The sequence below is a fragment of the Mastomys coucha genome, unplaced genomic scaffold, assembly GCF_008632895.1.
Source record: "Mastomys coucha isolate ucsf_1 unplaced genomic scaffold, UCSF_Mcou_1 pScaffold6, whole genome shotgun sequence".
Lineage (NCBI taxonomy): Eukaryota > Metazoa > Chordata > Mammalia > Rodentia > Muridae > Mastomys > Mastomys coucha.
Window position 1 is genome coordinate 86,828,136 of NW_022196912.1, and position 17,948 is coordinate 86,846,083.

The window sequence follows — 17,948 nt, forward strand, 5'->3', positions numbered from 1 at the left end:
ATATATATATATATACACATATGTATATATATGTGTGTATGTATGTGTACACATATATACATATATATACACATATATAAGTGTGTGTATGTGTATATATATATATTATAAAGCTATAAGCTTTAATGAGGTTCTAGAGGAAACTTAAAAAGACTGCATTTTCAGTAGCTCACTGATAACTACATGATGCTCTTCTGAGCTCCTCACCCTCTTGAAACTCTTCCCTAGGCACCGCAGAGCACACTCAGACCCACATTGAAGTAATAGTCACCAGATATTAAGCAAATCCTTGGCTCCATACTTAACCCATGTGACAGTGAATACGTGAAACAGTTCTGGAATGATCTCTGTGCATCCACATGTATAGGGCATTTAGAAGGTTGTATATTAAAGACTATGTCTGTATTGTGAGAAACGTAGTTCTTTTTATTTTAACATTAAATGGTGCTGCACGCATTGGGGTGTTCCATGGCTCCTATCAGGTGTGGTGTCCTTTGTCTGCATATATTAGCTCTTTTCATATTAGCATTCATGGCCTAGCATGCTCTTTGTAACCTCAGGCACAGGGTATCTAAGCACTGGCTCTCAGGCCAGCTGTATGATAGTCACACATGGGACCCCTGAGAGCTCCTGATTTTTTTATTTTTTATTTTTTATTTCTATTTTTTTGTGTGGCATCTAATTTTTATCAGAACATGTATATGAGTCTCTGTCACAAATCAAAAACCCCGTGTCCTTTCTGTCAAAAGATTGCATTGCCTTTCCTAGGAGTAGCTGTAGGTTAAATTTGAGAATTCTTAGGTGAAGCTGAAGTGTAAGCACATTAAGACAGTGGACTGCTGTCCAAGGCCTGGCTCAGTTGACGCCACCTGGGCATGTTAGATCATAGGGCTCAGGGGTTTTCTTTCTGCTTATCTCCCTTGACCCAGAATGTATTTTTTTAATTTTATTTTTAAGAATCTGTTTTGTTTATTTTTTCTTTCCTTTAATTGCCTGTGGGAATTTTCAACATGAAGAGAACTTGGGGAGGGTCCACGTCAAAGCTCTATTTCATTAAGCGTTTTAAAACACATCGTCTGTGGAGATAAGCCTTGAAGACCAGGATGACAAAATGTGACTTCTCTACATGGAGCCATCAGAGGAGGTGTGGGTCTGCCGTGGGGCTTGGGTAGCTGTGCTGAAGAGTGCCACAGTGCCCTGTGCAGCCACTCCTCACCAAACAGGGCAGAGGGGCTAAGGGTCCTTTTTATTGCCTCATTGCTATACTTCAGACTGCATAAAATTGAAACCTCTTTTGAAGTTTTATAACACAAAATTTGCAAGAGGAATTTTTATGAAGGGCAGGGTGACTCTTTGGGAGGAGTTCTGATTTCATCCTGTGACTGTGTTTTCTCCCTTGTGGTTTCTGGGTGGTTCCTTGCCTGCTGTGCTTGTCTCAAGCATAGGTGTGGGACTGGCACGGACAGAGTTCACCTTGTTGTCCAAAACAGACTCGTCTGAGCAGTGTGTCTGGGAAGATGGAGGCTGGAAAGCAACATTGCCTCAACTCCCAAATGTGAAGCCCGGAAACAGCCAAATACTTACTAGCTCCCCACATGGTGGCTCTGTCCACGCGTGTTCACAGTGGTCTTCCTGAGGCAGGAGTTATGAACTCCAGGGGCTCTGGAAGGTAGCCGGTTTACAATAGATCCTCTGTCTTGGTGATCAATCAACAGATACTGTTCTAGGCAGGGGAGATGCCTTCAGACTTAGAAAATGGATAGTAAGCAGATGAGGTCAGTGACTGGGGACACTGTGGAATGACAGGATTTGAATTGCCAATGTCAGAGTAGTAGTGACTCAACTGGGTGCGGTTTTGGTGGTTCATATGCAAGTGTGGTTGAGGCTGATAGTCTTTTGACTTTACAACCCGGAACAAAACTTTATTTTAAGCCCCTTTCCACACTGCCCCCAAAGCTCAGGGAATTTCCCACGGTTAGCAGATAAGCTGACCAGCCTATAGAGCTCTTGAGTTAGTGATGACAATTGTGCTGTCAGTTTCGTTCCAGGAATGTGTTCTGCTGATACGAACTGAGACGGCAGAGGCATCTCACAGCTGATTCCCACAAATAAAAGTTCTCCCTCCAACTGCTTAACCTTATTCCCACTTTCTCTTTTGTGCCCATTAAAAATCACCAGTACTTGCTGAGTATTTGGGGGTGCTAACCACATCAAGGAGGTGGTATATAGCGCTTGTGCAGTCTTTAGTCCAATGCTGTGAGAGTTTCTCTACAGAGAAGAAGGGAATCGAGGTCTGCCACATCTTTATTTAGCGAGTGAGAACTGACTGCACCATCAATCATGAGCTAAGGTGATCTATCTAGCTTTTGTTTTTCCTATGCTGGTCTCTGGACTCTGACCATCTCAATGTTTGTCTTAGTTTTGTTTTTTAAGGTTTCATCTAACTGGGTTTTAATAATAAAATGTCTCAATTTTTTTTTTTTTTTTTTTTTTTTTTTTTTTTTTTTTTTTGAAAATAGAGGAGACAAAGTATATACAACTTTTCTTTGGATGATAAAACTGAGACAGGAAATACAAATAGTTTTCCTAATGTTCTGTAAGAAGTGTTTTCGTTAGGATTTGAACCCAGGTCACAACTCGTAGGCTGCCAGTACCTCAGTCACCCATATTCTGAGGACAGTGGGCCCCTTGAAGGGGGCTAAGTTTAACCAAGAGTCTTCCTCACTTCTGTTTCTGTTTCCTCCCCTGCAATGCACTTATTAAAATAACTTGGTGTGAAAACAGGTCAATGAAAAAAGGGGAATTTTCAAACATGCTTTCTGTAGCCATGAAGGTAAGAGGGCTTTAAACCTTTCTTCTACTTTCAGTCCAGTGAATCGAGTTTTACACAATGCTGGTAGCTGTTTTTCTCTCCGAAAGCCTGCATGGAAATATAGACTATGTATTCTTGATAAACTCTGGTTAGGATATTGAAAAGTGGTAAGGTCGAGCAGCTTCTGGCTTACGGGCGGTGGGGGCCAGGAACAGAAGTCACTTATCCAAGGGGTCAAGGTTTATGGCATCTCTGGGACCTCCAGCATATCTTTATCTGGTAAACTTTGAAGTTTTAGAACATAGTCATCAAAAGAGAATACATATAATATGTAACCTATTCAATTTCTCTCTGAGAATGTGCCAGAACTGTTTCCAGTAGTAAGAAGTACTAAGCGTCTCCTCAGCCATCGCCATCTACAGGTGTGTTCTATGTGGCCGGCACCACTGCTTGTCTGCTGGTGTGAACTGATCTTAAACCTGAAGTTCCTGCAGTGAGGCTGCTGTGGGCTGTTAGCAGAGGCAGCCATAGACTTGGAGTTTGTGAAGGAAGCCCTCTTGTCAACCACGTACCAGAGCACGGAAGGAACAAGCGTGTGCTGGTGTCTTGCAACACACGTGTCCTTCCCCGGTGACGAATGGTCTTACCCCAGGCTCTTCTTGAAAGCTCTGGGGTGAGTCAGAATACTACATCCTTTTGCTTGTTAAGGAGTAAAACTTGCCTTCTTAAAACAACTGAGGGTTTGGTGTAACACGGCCGGCCAGGAATCTTGGCCTATGTTTTTGTAACCCCCACTTTTAAAGGTGTCTTTGCACAGTCTTCAAGTGGGTCTTTTAGAGGCAGTGAAGACAGGGACCCAGTGGGAAAACTTTGGCCTTCACCTTCAATTTGCTTATCAGCTCAACTCCCAGGCTAGCAGCAGATCTGCTGCCCGATGAGTGCCTCCGCTCCGTGGTGGGGAGAGAGCTCCTGTGACACTTCTGGTTTGGCTTCTCTCCCAGATGATTGAGCTGTCCCAGCTCCCAGACGCTGGTTTCTGTCATGTGAGCAACACAGACATCCTCACCAAGAACACTATTCTGTTGGCTTTAGGGATTTATACTGTGAACCTGAGGTTTTGTATTGAGTCACACCACTAGACCTGCCAGGTTTTCAGGGTGAAAATCTAGTGGTGTCCTTGTCTGCTCTCTCCATGAGAGGTGGTGAGGGAGGGGGGTGGGGTTTCTGGCAGGACCTGGGGCTGGAACTTGGAAACACAGTTAAGGTTTTCTGGTTGAATCCTGGTCTGGTCTGAGGGTGTTTGTAGAGTACACTTAGCCCCCCTCCTCCTTCATTTAGGAAAGAGCTAAGAGAGGAAGACATAGGTTTGGATTTTCGCTTTACACTCCTGTGCCCGCCTGGATGACCAGTGGACTCAGAAGTACTATTTTTTTAGGGGGTCCTTGGCTTTTGGGGATGTTTCAAATTTGTTTTCCCTGGTGTCTGGGTGGGGCCAGAGTGGGATGCCCTGTTCATTTTCCTCTTGCATCAGAGAAGTCACTGGGATGAGTGAGCAAAGGCTGCTGAGTGAATTTCCCAGAGCCACTCCAAGACATGCCCCATTAGAACATCCTTTTGGTACATCCAAGTGTGTGGGAAGGGCTGGGCTGTCTCTCCACTGGATGGTCTGAGAAACGCCCTTTCCGTTTCCTGGTGGAAAGGATGTTGAAACTTGCAGGGTTTCAGATGCTTCTGCAACCTTTGACTGTATCTCATGATTCTTTGCCATTTGGCATCTGGTGTCCTTGGGAAATGAAACCAGACAAGAGGAATGTGAGAGGAGAGGGATGGCCAGAGAAAGAAGCAAAGCTATCTTTGCCTTTCACATTTTCTCGATAAGAGGTCTTGAGCTGTATTGCTGCAGCCCAAACTGGATGCCCGGAGATGTTAGAGGAGCCTCTGAAAGCAAGTGCTCCGGCAGCTAGGATGGAGACAGAGTCCCAACCCTTCTCCATAAGGTTCTTATGCATGCAGATTTTGCCCTTGGCCCTCTGTTTGTGCTGCATGTGACCTGAACTCAGTTTATCTCAGACATTTCAGAGATCATCCTTGTACAGAAATGCTTGTGTTTGGTGTTGAAATTTTTAGCTGAAGAATTTACTGTGAAACAGACTTGGTGAGAATAACAGACCTAGAGAAGGACTGAGAGGCTCCTTACTGAACTTGTGAATACATGCAGAAACTTTGTTGGCTCTTAGGTCAGTGGGTGGCTAGCAGGAGCTGTGTGCCTCTGGCTCCTTTCCTGGCCCCAGCCTATGTAGGCTCTAGTTTCCTTTGTATCAACTCTTGTTATAGAAAAACCTTGGGAAGCTAGCCAGTGAGTGATCAGCTCCTTTGGTATGGACAGACATCTTTAAAATGTGTGGCAGAGGTCCCCGATGAACCAGTTAAAACAGTGTACAAATCAGTGCAAACTATTTGTCATCAGAACTTCCATATTTTCCCCTACATGTGTTACTCATTGTGTCTTGCTCTGTGGAAATCAAATGTTACACTGTGTTGTCACTGGCATTATCAAAGGAAAAGTGCGAGGAAGGAAGTGTTCTTGTAGACTTGATGCTGCTTGCCAATTAAAAAACGAAAAATCGTCTTCCTCTCCATTCTCTAAAACTGGCTTTACTTTCTGCCTATTGCTGTACTGAGAGGTCTTGCTTGTTTTGTTAAAGTACAAATGACTGACTGTGAGCTAGACCACAGATGGATTGCATTTCTTACCCTTTACTCAGCAAAGTGCACCTGCTCCAGAACCTTTAGCTTTGATTGCTTCCTTGTGCTCAGCGGAGCCGTCGTCATCTGTAATCCTATAGATGGATTGCATTGGGATGTCCCAGAGGTGACTTCTTCCTCTGCCCTCGTGCCAGAAGCTGAGATTAGAGAAGTGTTCTGGTTGAGGGCCCAGCTGTCAGGGTGGAATTCGTCCTTTCTTTCAGACTGATCTCATTCAAAAAGAGCCAAAATGTGACATACAGGTTCCTAGTTTCAGCAACCACATGTGCCCTCTCTAGTCAAGAGAAGGGCCCGCTGCCCTGGTCCCCATCATCCCCTCTAGGCTGTGAACTCCCAGAGTGGTGCTCCATCTCTGTCTCTACCCCCGTCTGGCATGTTGAGAAGGCATAGGGAAGATAACAGATTTAAAAATATTTTCTGAAGCAAAGGATTTTCTCAGTGTAAGGAATTGGGGAAATACCGAAAGGGTTTTGCGGTGAGTCGACTTCCCATAGACCTTAGTTGTGAGTGCATTGACAGAGAAGAGATGAACCAGTTTTCCCAGAAATCTTGTGCTCTGCTCCAGGGAAATTTCGAACACCTTGAGGGTGAGTTCTGCACAGCTATGGCCAGCATCAAAACCTTGACTAGTGGCTAAGGAGTACTCAGTACTCCAGTTGGTTATAAATGTTCTGGTGTTGTAAAACCAGATCCAAAGACAGTTGTAGGAGGAGCCATTGCTGTAGGGCCCTCTGTTCATTCAGGCGTTCATGCTTTGCACTCAGCAAGCATTTGTTAAAAGTATACTGGCCGTCCCTGCTCTCAGCATCCCCAAGTCTAGTGGAAAAAGACTCCAAAAGCAGTGTTATATATGTGACGTGTAGTAGTGTGGCAAGAGCGTGTACCTGTCCCATGAAAGTGGCATTAGCGGAGTGAGTTCTGACATGGTCTGATAAGGAAGGAAAGCTTGGGCTGTTGAGATGGCTCGCAAGATAAAGGCACTCACTGCGGTTACTGATGACTTGAGTTCAAGCCCTGGAACCCATGGGGGAAGGAGAGAACTAAGCCCTGAAAGTTGTCCTGTGTGCGTGTGCATGCACACGAGTGTGCGCCTGAAAAGGAAAACAGCCTAGCCTAATATGTGGGCTCAGCCGTACAACTACTACTAAGGTCTGACGGCAGCATGTGTCCACTTGTGGTTGGCCTAAGCTTAGGCAGTGTTTGGGAAGTCAGACGATGAGGGCAGGAAAATCCAGTCAGCCCGGGCTGGCATTGCCATGTGTGAGCCGTCTGAGTTTGGGCCTCTGCCCTCTTCAGCTCCCATTGCTCACATCCTGGGCTTCTCCCTGACTCAGATGTGCCTGTCTCCTCCCTGATCCAGGCCACTGCACACACTCCTCCTGTCTGGAAGCCTTTCTACAAACATCTTGCTCTTACTTTATCCTTTAGTTCTCAGCTAAATATCACTCACTAGGTGAGGCTTTCCCTGAGCCCTGTTTGGAACAGCTCAGTAGGTTAAATGCATGCCTTTGATGGCGAAGCACAGCCATTGTAGCCTGCAGTCGGGGGCCTGTATGGGCATACCGCCTGCTTTTTTGTTTTACGAACTAAGAATGGTTTTCACATATTAGATGGTAGCAAAAAAGTTTTTAAAATACTGTTTGTGGATATGATAAAATACCTTTAGAGTTTTTAAAAACTTTTTGTTTGTTTTGAGAGAGAGGGTCTCATGTAGCTGAGACTGGTCTTGAACTCATCATGTTGTGGTTCACTGTCCTGGACCTTCTGATTTTCCACGCCTGTACTTTCTTAGTGCTGGGGTTACAGGTGTCCATCACCACATCTTATTTTACATGGTGCCGGAATGAAACCCTGAGTTTTGCTCACGGTGGGCTGCACTGCCTCACCTGACTCACATCCCAGCCGTGGGCATTATAACCTTACATGAAGTTCATGTGTCACTTTCTAGAGTGGCATGCTATTAGCACTTGGGTTCACCATGTTTACATATGTCTGTGGCTGCTTTTGTTGGAAAATGGCAGCACTCAATACTTGTAGCAGAGGCCAAATTTTCTACAGAGCCTACAGCATCTACTATCTGGCCATACACAGGAAAGGTCTACTACCATCTGGCCTGAAAACTAAGGGCCAGGGAGAAGAAACTATTGAAATCATTCTGTTGGGAGGTGAAAGGTGGCTGCCTCAGGCCAATACCCTGACGTTGGAGAGGGTGGGACTGGAATCCAGCCTGTCGGAGCAAGCTACTTCCCTGACTTCTCGCTGTACATCCCACGCCCCACTCCCTGCCGGCCAGATTTTTCTGTGTGAACACCTCTGCTTTATCAGCAGACCAAGTCTTCCTCAAGCTTCTCCATCGGCTCCCGCTTCCTCGACTTCACCTTTGGAGAGGTGAAGGGAAGAGGTCCTGGGTGATGAGCAGTTGGAATCGCTGTGGTCAGTGAAGTGCTGGGGGGGGGGGGGGGGTTGGCTTGTGCAAGTGGCTCCTGCCTGAGAGGTCAAGTGGATGATTGCTTTTACTTCCTGTTTTGATCTGTATCTGGGGATGCCGCTCTGAGAAGTGGCGTTCCAAATATGTGAGTGAGCTGGCTGGCAGTTGGACATCTCAGCTATCCCTGTGCATCATGGATAATTTAAAGGTGCATTTAATCAGTTGTGGTTCCACTGAGGAACTAGCATGAAATATTGACCTTTGAGCCTTACTAGAGCTAAACATAAATTGTCTGTCAAGGCCCAGTAGTGCTCCATACTAAAATTACTTCAATCAGGTTCTGACCTGTTGTAGATTCTGTAACTTATTGCACATGTTAGAATTAGTCACACTTTCGTACTCTAATATTTATAGGTAGTATTTTCCTTTTAAATGCCTTGGGTCTTTGTCCTCATGGAGTTGACTCCTTCAAAGGTGGGAGAAAGATCAATATCACAAATTACTGTAACTGCCAATCATGGCCTTATGAAAATGCTATGACAGTTCAGACAGGCCTAGCTGGGTATTTAGCAAGACTGCCTGGAAGAAAGGTCTAGACTTCTCAACCCTGAAGTCTGGGCATGAACCTTAAGACCTTCCAGGTGAAGAAAATCTACTTCATTTTCTTGCCTTTATTTCCCAGAAGTCTAAGTACTCCACCCACCACCCCTCCACCTAACCACACAGACCTTGACCTAAACAGTCTCTTATTTACGGTTAACAGGCTCCGCAGGACACTGATCTGGCTTCCAAGGAGATTGCTGTTTCTGCCATTTTGACACATACCAAAGACAAACACCAAGAGTTATGGCTTAATGAGATAAATCTTGACTCCCTTGACTTGGTGTGTACCAACTGCCTACCTGTGCAGAGTGCAAGTCATGAGATTAGCTAGGGTAGTGGTTTTCAACTCTCCTAATGCTGCGACCCTTTAATACCATTCCTCACGTTATGGTGACCTCCAACCATAAAATTGTTTTCGTTGCTAGTTCATATCTGTAATTTGCTACGGTTATGAATCATAATGTAAATATCTAAAATGTAGGACCCCCAAAGGGTCGAGACCCACAGGTTGAGAAGCATTGAGCTAGAGAAAGTTTCACATTGATTTGAGATTGTTGAGATATTTGTGCCGCATATTATAAAAACTAGCCATTTGCAACAGCTTACATGGAAAACAACCAGTCCTTCCCCTGGTGTTCTGGCAAGCTAGCTGTACAGATCACCAGACCTTAGTTATTTTCTTCCTCTTCTTGGTTCTTTTTAGAAGTGCTGGGGAAGGCACTTGGGACCTGACACATCTGTTTTGAATATTTTTAACAGGCATTTTTTTTCCCCACACTCATGTCCCTCTTCTAAATAATTGCATCAAAAAAAATTTTTTTTAAATCTCTTTTCATTAATGGTGAGGATAGTATGTCTTTATTGTAGCAAGGTGGGACATTCTAGAGGCTCTATGTCTTAAAAATCCAAAGTGACTACACATACCACAGAATCAATCACTGCTCATATTTTGATACATTTCTCTGATCCTTTTTATGCTCATCCATGTGGATTTTTAAAACAAAGATGTGATATTGCAAACGTACAGTTGTGATCATGTCACTAAGTATCTTCTCACAAAGGGGCTACTGTGACCCACCATCTTTGTGCCATTACAACGTATTTTAGATGATTTCCATCATTATTACTTATTGTATGATCCTGTTTATTGGTTGGCTAGATGATGGTTTGGTGTGTGTGTGTGTGTGAGTGTGAACATCTTTGATTGCGTCTCTGAATATTTAAGGATATATTCCCAGAAGCAGAAATACTAGGTCAGAATGTGTACCTGTTTTAAGGCTTTGGTGAGTTGTTTTAAAATAAGCTGAGCCAGATTCCAGCTGCCATCCGCCTGCCACAGATGTGTCTCACTGCCTAATTGCTCCGGAACAGTGTGGGAGGATGTTGACAAAAGTCGTGAAGAACAAGGGACAACCTAGGGAGAGACAGAGAGGAGTCTGTGTCTAGGGGCATGAAGAGTGACTTGTGAATAAAGTAGGGCATCAGTAACAAAATAGAAAACATGGGGAAACTGGGCTGAAATTTGGTTTGGAGCACTAGAAGCCAATTTAGAATAGTACTGAGGGAGCCATTAGCAGATTTTTGAACAAGGAAATGAGCTCCCAGGGCTCTGCCTTGGGAAACTGAGGATATAATAGACTGCCTCAGGCAGTTCCTGCCTAACACCCTCCCGCCCCTTTTTCTCCACACACTGTCCCCTCTGCCTGGTCCCTCTCCCTGCTTCCCCGAACTTTTGTCTTCCTTTTGTTTATCAAGAACTGTTTGCAGATTCTCCCTGGGTTCTTGCTGGAGGGTTCCCTGGGGCTGTTTGGTGGGGCAGGCCATATTACCTTTGTTTTAGTAATTTGATATACTGCTGTTCCCAGGCTCTGAGTTCCCATTTCTGAATCCTTAGGTATTCCTCGTGTATGGGGCACTGCAGGCACTGACAAACATTTGTCAGAGGACTCCCAAGCACTGCTTATGTGTTGTGTAACACTATATACATTTACCTCAGACTAGGAATGCATGCTGCAGTTCAATAAGGCGTTAGATGCCTCCGCTCAGTTTTTATTTCAGAGCCAACATGCTTACCCTGTAGACATCCCTCCCTCCCTTCATGGGCCAAGGACTTGGAGCTGCAGGTGCTGAGAAACCAAACACACCTCTGCGTATCAGGCAGCTCAGGCCTCCACCCCAGAAGTGTGTGGGAGCCTTAGTTAGCCATAAAAATCTTTATCCAAAATATTAATGAGAAAACCAAAAAAAATGGTGGCAAAATCTACAGATTTGTAAGATGCTATATGCTCATAAAGCAATTTTATTTTTAAAACTTAAGGACAAAAACAAAGAAATCTCCCCAGAAGTAACTATTTTTAATTGCTGGCACAATTGTTTCTAGTCTTTGTCCTGTGTTTCTTTTGTATTGTTAAGTACAACAGTCTCCTATAATACATTGTTCTTTAGGCCAAACTTAAGTGTGCTTTTAAACTTTTGGTGTAGCACACTTTAAAATGAGCTTGAGTATTAAAATTCAGTATTCCTCAAATACTTACTGTCATGGCTCCTCCTTCATAAAATAACAAGGATAATTTCAACTAGTGGCAACTGCTGTGAGCTCCCCTCCTCCCCACCTGGCCCCGCCCTGCCCCGCCCCTAGGATGGAAGGATAGTGTGTGGGATATGAAAGATATCTGCTATAGACAAGCCACCGAGGTGGCCTCTTCAAGAAAGTGCCGGTGCTTTTCTCAGGAGGATTCAGCAGTGTGTGGATGTAAACCTGAGCATGCCACACCCCACGCTGGTGCAAAGGTCCCGAGGCTGACCTGTGTGGTAAGGTGGAGAGACAGATGGGGCAGTGGAGGCCCCGGAGATGTTTGGCTAGCTTGAGTCTGTTTTTAATTGCAAGAAGTTTTATAAGATGAGCTTGTTAAGGCATCATGTTGTCCTGGGCATTGCTAAGAGGAAGCCAACAATGCCAGCCAAGATCTCCTTCCAGCGACTTTATCCCCTCATAGAGAGAGCTGCCCCTGTCTCTCACAATTGTGACCCCTTGGCTTTCAATTCCACCTTGGGATTGAAACACAACTCTGAACCTATTCTGTATTATCAGCCCCGATCAATCAAGGATAGATAGAGGAAGGTTTTTTTCCTCCCCCCTGGGCTTTTTCTTGTCTTTTAGGAAGTGCCTGTCTTCTGTGTAGGTGGACAAACTGCTTAGTCAGTAATTGTCAGCAAGGTGTCATTTCATCTCTGAAGTCAGCTGCTGGCCCCTTGGGAGGGGCTTGGCATTCTCTATGGGGGATGCAGATCAGATATCCTGCATATCAGATATTTACATTTCGATTCATAGCAGTAGCAAAATTTCAGTTATGAAGTAGCAACAAAGTACATTTATGTCTGGAGGTCACCACAACATGAAGAACTTTATTAAGGGGTCACAGCATTAGGAAGGTTGAGAACCACTGCCCTGTAGGCTCTCCAGCAAGTCCCCTGTCCACAACTCTGTGTCACCTACTTGAGACAGGCCTCTTGTCTCCTGATGTGCATGCTATGCTAGCCAGTGGAGAGCGTGTAGCTTCTCCTGATGTTTCCCACCTCCTGATAGGATATGGACCTGATAGGGATATGGACCTGTTTGCCCTGCTGCTTTTACACCGGCTGGCAGTCCCAAATCAGCTTGGGCTTGTAAGGGATGCACTGAGCTCACTGAACTGCCTCAACGAGACTACAAGCATTCAGAACATGGGGCTTTCTTCTTTAACTTGGTTTTTCACTAGACTGTATCACTTGGAAATAATTCTGAGACAAATTATGGTTGTAATTCAAAAAGTACTCCTTAAAAATTCTTTTATGGTAAAAACTCAAAGGGGTCCAAGATAGAAAGGCAGAGAGGCCCAACCCTTCTTACTTTTGAGGCTACTGCTATCAGTATCTGTGGATGTGTTCATAAGTCTGTACTTATGAAAGCGCCCTGTACCCTGCAGTGCAGAGTGTGTGCACTCACGTGCATGTGAGATTTGCTTTCTCTTCTTTTAACTTTACATATTTGGATGTCTTGTTCTGTTTCATAATATTGTGTTGTGTGAACATGCTATAATCAATTTCAGTATTTCCCTTATTGGTGGACTCATTTGTCTTTCTGTTTGAAAAAGTCCTAATCCTATAGTACTTGATTTGCCATTAACTTCAATTATGATAAACATTTATGGAATGACTCCTGTTTCTGGCACTAGACAAAGTACATCAGGTCATGTGCTTGAGTTATAGTGATAACTATCTAACAGGATGTCACAGACATGGAGAACTTAGACCTGAACACGTGCCTAGAACAGAGAGGTGGCCGCCCGAGCATTTACTCAGTGTTACTAGTCAACCCACAGGAGGCAAAGGAGAATGTGAAGCAGGACTCTAAGGAATGCGTGAGTGCTGACAGAGCTCAGCAGGCAAAGGCACTTGCCACCAAGACCTGAGTTCAGTGCCATGGACCTGCATGGTAGAGGTCAGAGCTGACTTTCCCAAATTGTCCCAGACTCCACACATGCACTGTGACACACACATGCCTCCCCCCAGAACCCCTGTGAGTAAATAAATGAAAGAAAAAATATGAAGCTTTAAGTTGAAAAAGAAGGATAATGAGATTTCCTAGGGACCAAATTAAAAAAAAAAAAACCAATCATTTGATCCCCCCCCCCCCGTGGTTGATGTTTATTTTTGAGATTGTAGTATAATTATAACATTCTCTCTTCCTTTTCCTACCTCCCATAAACTCCTTCTGCTCTTCAAATTAATTCATGGTCTGTTTTTTATTTTAACCAGTTGTTATTGCATGTATGTCTATATGTATTTTCATATACATATATTCCTAAATATAACCTGTTGAGTACGTATGTTGCATGCTTTCAGGGCTGATCATTTGTCAAGTAGGCAACCAAGAGATAAGCTCTTCTTTGGGAATCTCCCTCTCCCCTTCCCAGCTCTCCTCAGTTCCCTGTGATTCTCTGTGTAGGGCTCAGGCCTTGTGGGGCTTGTCTCATCCAGTTTGGCATGGTCATTGGTGTCTTCCTTGTTCAGCTCTCATTTGGGCAGTCATGTTGGTGAGACCTGATGTGTGTAGCTTGTGATGTTACTGGGAGACACAGTCCCACAGCAAAGTCCCTGAGCCTTAAGTGTGGGAGTGTTTTGTTGATGTGCCTGTTGGGATTGGTCTCTGCATTTTGATTGGTTGTGTTTTTTCTGTAGTGGTTTCTGTCTGTGGCAAAGAGAAGCTTTAGAACAGTCGTTCTTGAGGAAAGGGGCTTTCCTACAAAGAATGGCGATCGCTAGACAGGTCAGAGCATGATGCCGGGTGCAGTGGCTGGAGCTGCGCTGGTTAACAAGTGGCCTAAGGAAGCATCCAACAAGAGAGTGGAAGGGCATGAGTTCTCTGCCAGTTAGATGCCACCCTCTACCCCTTTCTCCTGCAGGGTCTACACATTGCCAGAAGCACAGGGAACTCCCTTTTGTATTGGTTTGACTTTTCAAAATGTTTACCTGTCCCACTCAACCATGGCATGTTTTCTTTTCACAGAGTGTAGTACTATCAAGAAATAGGAGAGAATTCAACCATGGCCCCACGGAAGAGAGGCGGACGGGGGATTTCATTTATCTTTTGCTGTTTCCGTAACAATGACCACCCAGAAATCACATATCGGCTTAGGAATGATAGCAACTTTGCACTTCAGACGATGGAGCCAGCGCTGCCCATGCCCCCTGTGGAGGAGCTGGATGTCATGTTCAGTGAACTTGTGGTGAGTCTCGGATGTCCATGCTATCATGGTTGATAAATCGGGAGGAGAGGAGAGGCAATGGGTGGGCTGGCTTGGTTTGCCAACATTTGCTGTCTGTGTCTGAATCCTCACTGTCCTCACTGACATATGAAGAAATGTGGGGGGGGGGGCGTGGCGGGTACGTGGGTGTCAAAAAGGGTTGTGTGACTGACTCTACATCCAAGGGTCTTGTTGGTGCTTTGTATGGGCAGAGGGATTTCAATGTTTGGTGTTCAAATAGTGGTAGGAGGTACATCCAAACTTGCTCTTCCTAATTCTTCATCCTCCTTCCTCAGGCTCATACTTATGTGTGTAAGTAACTTCTACAACTACTTCACACCTTCTGGGATGCCTCAGAGTCCCCGACACCACTCCCAATGCATAGTATTAGTGGTATTTGAAAAGTAGCCATGCTTTCCAGCTCGTCTTTGATCTTCCGTGAAAGACATTAGTCCTTAAGTACAGTATCATTACTTAGACTAATGATAGGATTGGAGTAGCAGCAGCTGTGGGAAAGGTTTTATAGATATCATCGCACCGTAGAGGCCACTGTCCTCAAAGGAGATGATGGGGCCAGTATAGGACCTGTTCATTGAGAGATGCAGGCCAACTCAGCACCTTCATGTCAAGAGGACATTATGACATGATTTAAAGAGAGGTAGTGCAGAGATCAGCAAGGCATTGTCTCTCTTTACTACTCTGAGTTTTGTCTATTTGTGTATAGAAAGTTGGGTGATTTTTTTTGAGCCCATTTTCTGAACTGTGTAGGAGAAACACCTCCTCTCAGGTTTGATGCAGTATATAAGCCAGAACAACCACAGCAGTAGGGTCTTGTGCCTGACTCTTAAAGGTGCTCCGTGAAGTCACAGCAGTGCTATATCCATGAAGTCACCAGACTGCTGTATCCTCATGGCCAGCATTTCCTAATAGAATGTGTTCTCCTTGGACCTTGTTGATTATGTGGCAGGAACTAGAGAGTGTGAACTCTCGCTTGATTCTTAGAGCTCTGCTCTAAGCAGGCTGTGTCCCTCCCTGCCAGGGACTGACACTGTTGTTCCAGCTTTTACAGCTAAGAATTCAGAAAGGGAAAGATGAGCCAGCATGAGAGTCTGAGGAGCTGAGGTCTGCATTTTAGTCTCCCAAGGGGAGAAATGAGCCTATTTTTGAGCAGAGATGATTAGGATAAAAAGAGATAGCTTATGATTGCACGTTTGTACTTTATGATATTGAGTATTTTATCCACTCCCCCTTCTCTACTTTATGAAGAACTTTATTTTAGGTTTCAAATCAAAAAGCTATAACCAGCTGTGATGGGGCATGCTTGCAATCCCAGCACTTGAGAAATGAGGTGGGAAGACTGGGAATTCAAGGTCATCTTCTATCCCACAGTGAACTCAAGGCCAGTCTGGGCTACATGGGAGCACGCGCACGCGCGCGCGTGCTCACATGTGGCTAGGGATATAGTTCAATTGGTAGCTTCCGGCCTAGCATTCCAGATACCTGGGTGTATGAATGAGTTTGCCCATCTCTGGGACCATGCTGACACTGAGCACCATGAGGGAGGAAGAACCTCTTTGGTTTTCAGTCCACAGTGACAGGAAGGCATGGCAGCAGGGGTGTGGCACTGCTAGTTAGTCACATGTGAGTCATGTCAGGAAACAGAGAAGTTCAAAGATGAATGTTTCTCCTTTGTACCATCACTCCAGGACCCCAGACCATGGTGCTGCGGCTGCCTACTTTCAGAGTGGGTCTTGCCTGCTCATTTAAGTATTTCTGAGAGCACCCTCATAGACATACCCAGACTTGTGTGTCCACGATGACTCTAAGTCTTCATGAGTTGACAGTGAAGATTAACCGTGACACCTGGATTCAGTCCTCAGCACTGCACAAACTGGGTGTGATGACTCAGGAGGATCAGAAATTCAAGGTCATCCTAGGTCCCATAGCAAGCATGAGGCCATCCTGGGATACATGAAACCCTATCTCAAACGAAATAAAGCAAAGCGCACACACATTCAGGAAAGTTAGGCTTGGCCTTCAGTTGCTGATAGCAGCAGAGGGGATCTATCAAGAGGATCTAGCTTCACCAGAAGAGCAAAATTCCTCCGCAGGGACCATGTGTGTGCTTCTTGTGGGTTGTACAACAGGTGATGAGGAACATGGCCAGGGAAGACTCTCAGCAAGTGACGTGTCACTGGAACTAAAGGCTGGGAAGAGCGGCAGGAGATCGCCTTAATAGCTGTCCAGCCTCTCAAGCAGACTCCTGTGGCTGTGAAACCTGCACTCCTGCTGTGTGCTCTCCTCAGGTCAGCTGCAGTTCTGTCCCCTCAAAGGAAGAAGCAATCTCTAGGCCTTAGCCTGTAAGTAGCATGCCACTGGGGCCCACTTTTCATTGCCAGCATAGATCACATGGACAAGTTTGAGAACACGGGCTAAGAAAGTGTCTTTCTTTGTAGGAGTTGGCACCACTAGTCACATAACCAAGGCTGAGGTCACTGAGATGGCCAGAGGATGCATAGTCCTCACCCAGGGAGGGGCTGTGAATCACATGCCAGGATGGCTGTGGAGAAGGGCTTGCTTTTATTTCCTGCTCAAAGTGCAGGAGAGGTGCACCATTGGTAGCTGATGGCCTTGAGGGTTATGGCGTCCCTGGAGAGCTAGCATCCCTACATATCCTGCATCTGTGCTCCCTTCAGCTTGTCCTGTCAGACTCCTGAATTGAGACCTACCCAGGAGCTGGCAGCAGCAGCTCCATGTACATCTTGGAGACTGCTTCTCTGCATTCAGAGGGAGAAAATTCCACTCTCTGCTTATTGATGTCTCTATTGTGTATGAGAAAATTGCCTACAGCTGCTAGTTGTTAAAAAACCCAATGCCAAACCAGAACCTTAAGCCAAAACCATCGGAAAACAAATTATCTTGAGGTTTGTGTCTGTCCTGGTGAGTGACGATGGATTTTTGTCTACCTCTTACTTCAGGGACTTAGACCACAAATCCTTGCAATTGCAGGGGAGGCCGGAGTCTAGAGAGGTGGGCTCACAGCAGCTGGAAGCCTTTTCTCTGGGCTCTGCTGTGTAGTTACACAAGTGATCTTGCTGCACCTTACACCAGGATGGGAGTGGTGGCAGAGAGCACTCCTGGCTGCTGCTCTGCCTGCAGTCTAGGGGAAATCTCTTTTAAGACAGGTTCTATTTGAATTTGAGCTTGACTCCTTTTCTGTAAAATGAGGATCACACAATCTCAGTGAGAGAGTTTCTGTAAAGATTGAAGAAGATTACTAAAACAACATCAGAGACCAAACACAAAATGCTGGCACCTAGCTGGATCTGGTATTACAAGACTGAATTCCAAGCTACTTGGGAGGTTGAAGCAGGAGGCCTCTAAGTTCAAAGCCAGCCTGGGTAAAGTAATGAGACCTTGTTTTAAATAAGTTGAATGCTTTGTGTATATCTCATGTGAGAGGGCCTAGATTAAATTTACAGCACAAAGGGAAGGAAGGAAGGAAGGAAGGAAGGAAGGAAGGAAGGAAGGAAGGAAGGAAGGAAGGAAGGAA

General features: G+C 45.1%; 1 protein-coding gene across 8 annotated transcripts in view; it reads left to right on the plus strand.

Annotated features, from left to right (window-relative positions):
- Window positions 1–17,948, plus strand: part of Daam1 (dishevelled associated activator of morphogenesis 1) — a 150,105-nt gene that overhangs the window by 47,356 nt on the left and 84,801 nt on the right. For 7 of the 8 annotated variants that reach the window (XM_031356974.1, XM_031356980.1, XM_031356975.1 and 4 more), the window contains one exon: window positions 14,158–14,377. In XM_031356974.1, coding sequence (XP_031212834.1) covers window positions 14,195–14,377 — 183 coding nt within the window. In that variant the 5' untranslated portion in view covers window positions 14,158–14,194. Of the gene's footprint in view, window positions 1–7,850; window positions 8,012–14,157; window positions 14,378–17,948 lie in introns of those variants that run through there. The other variant, XM_031356976.1, reaches the window with a different exon arrangement.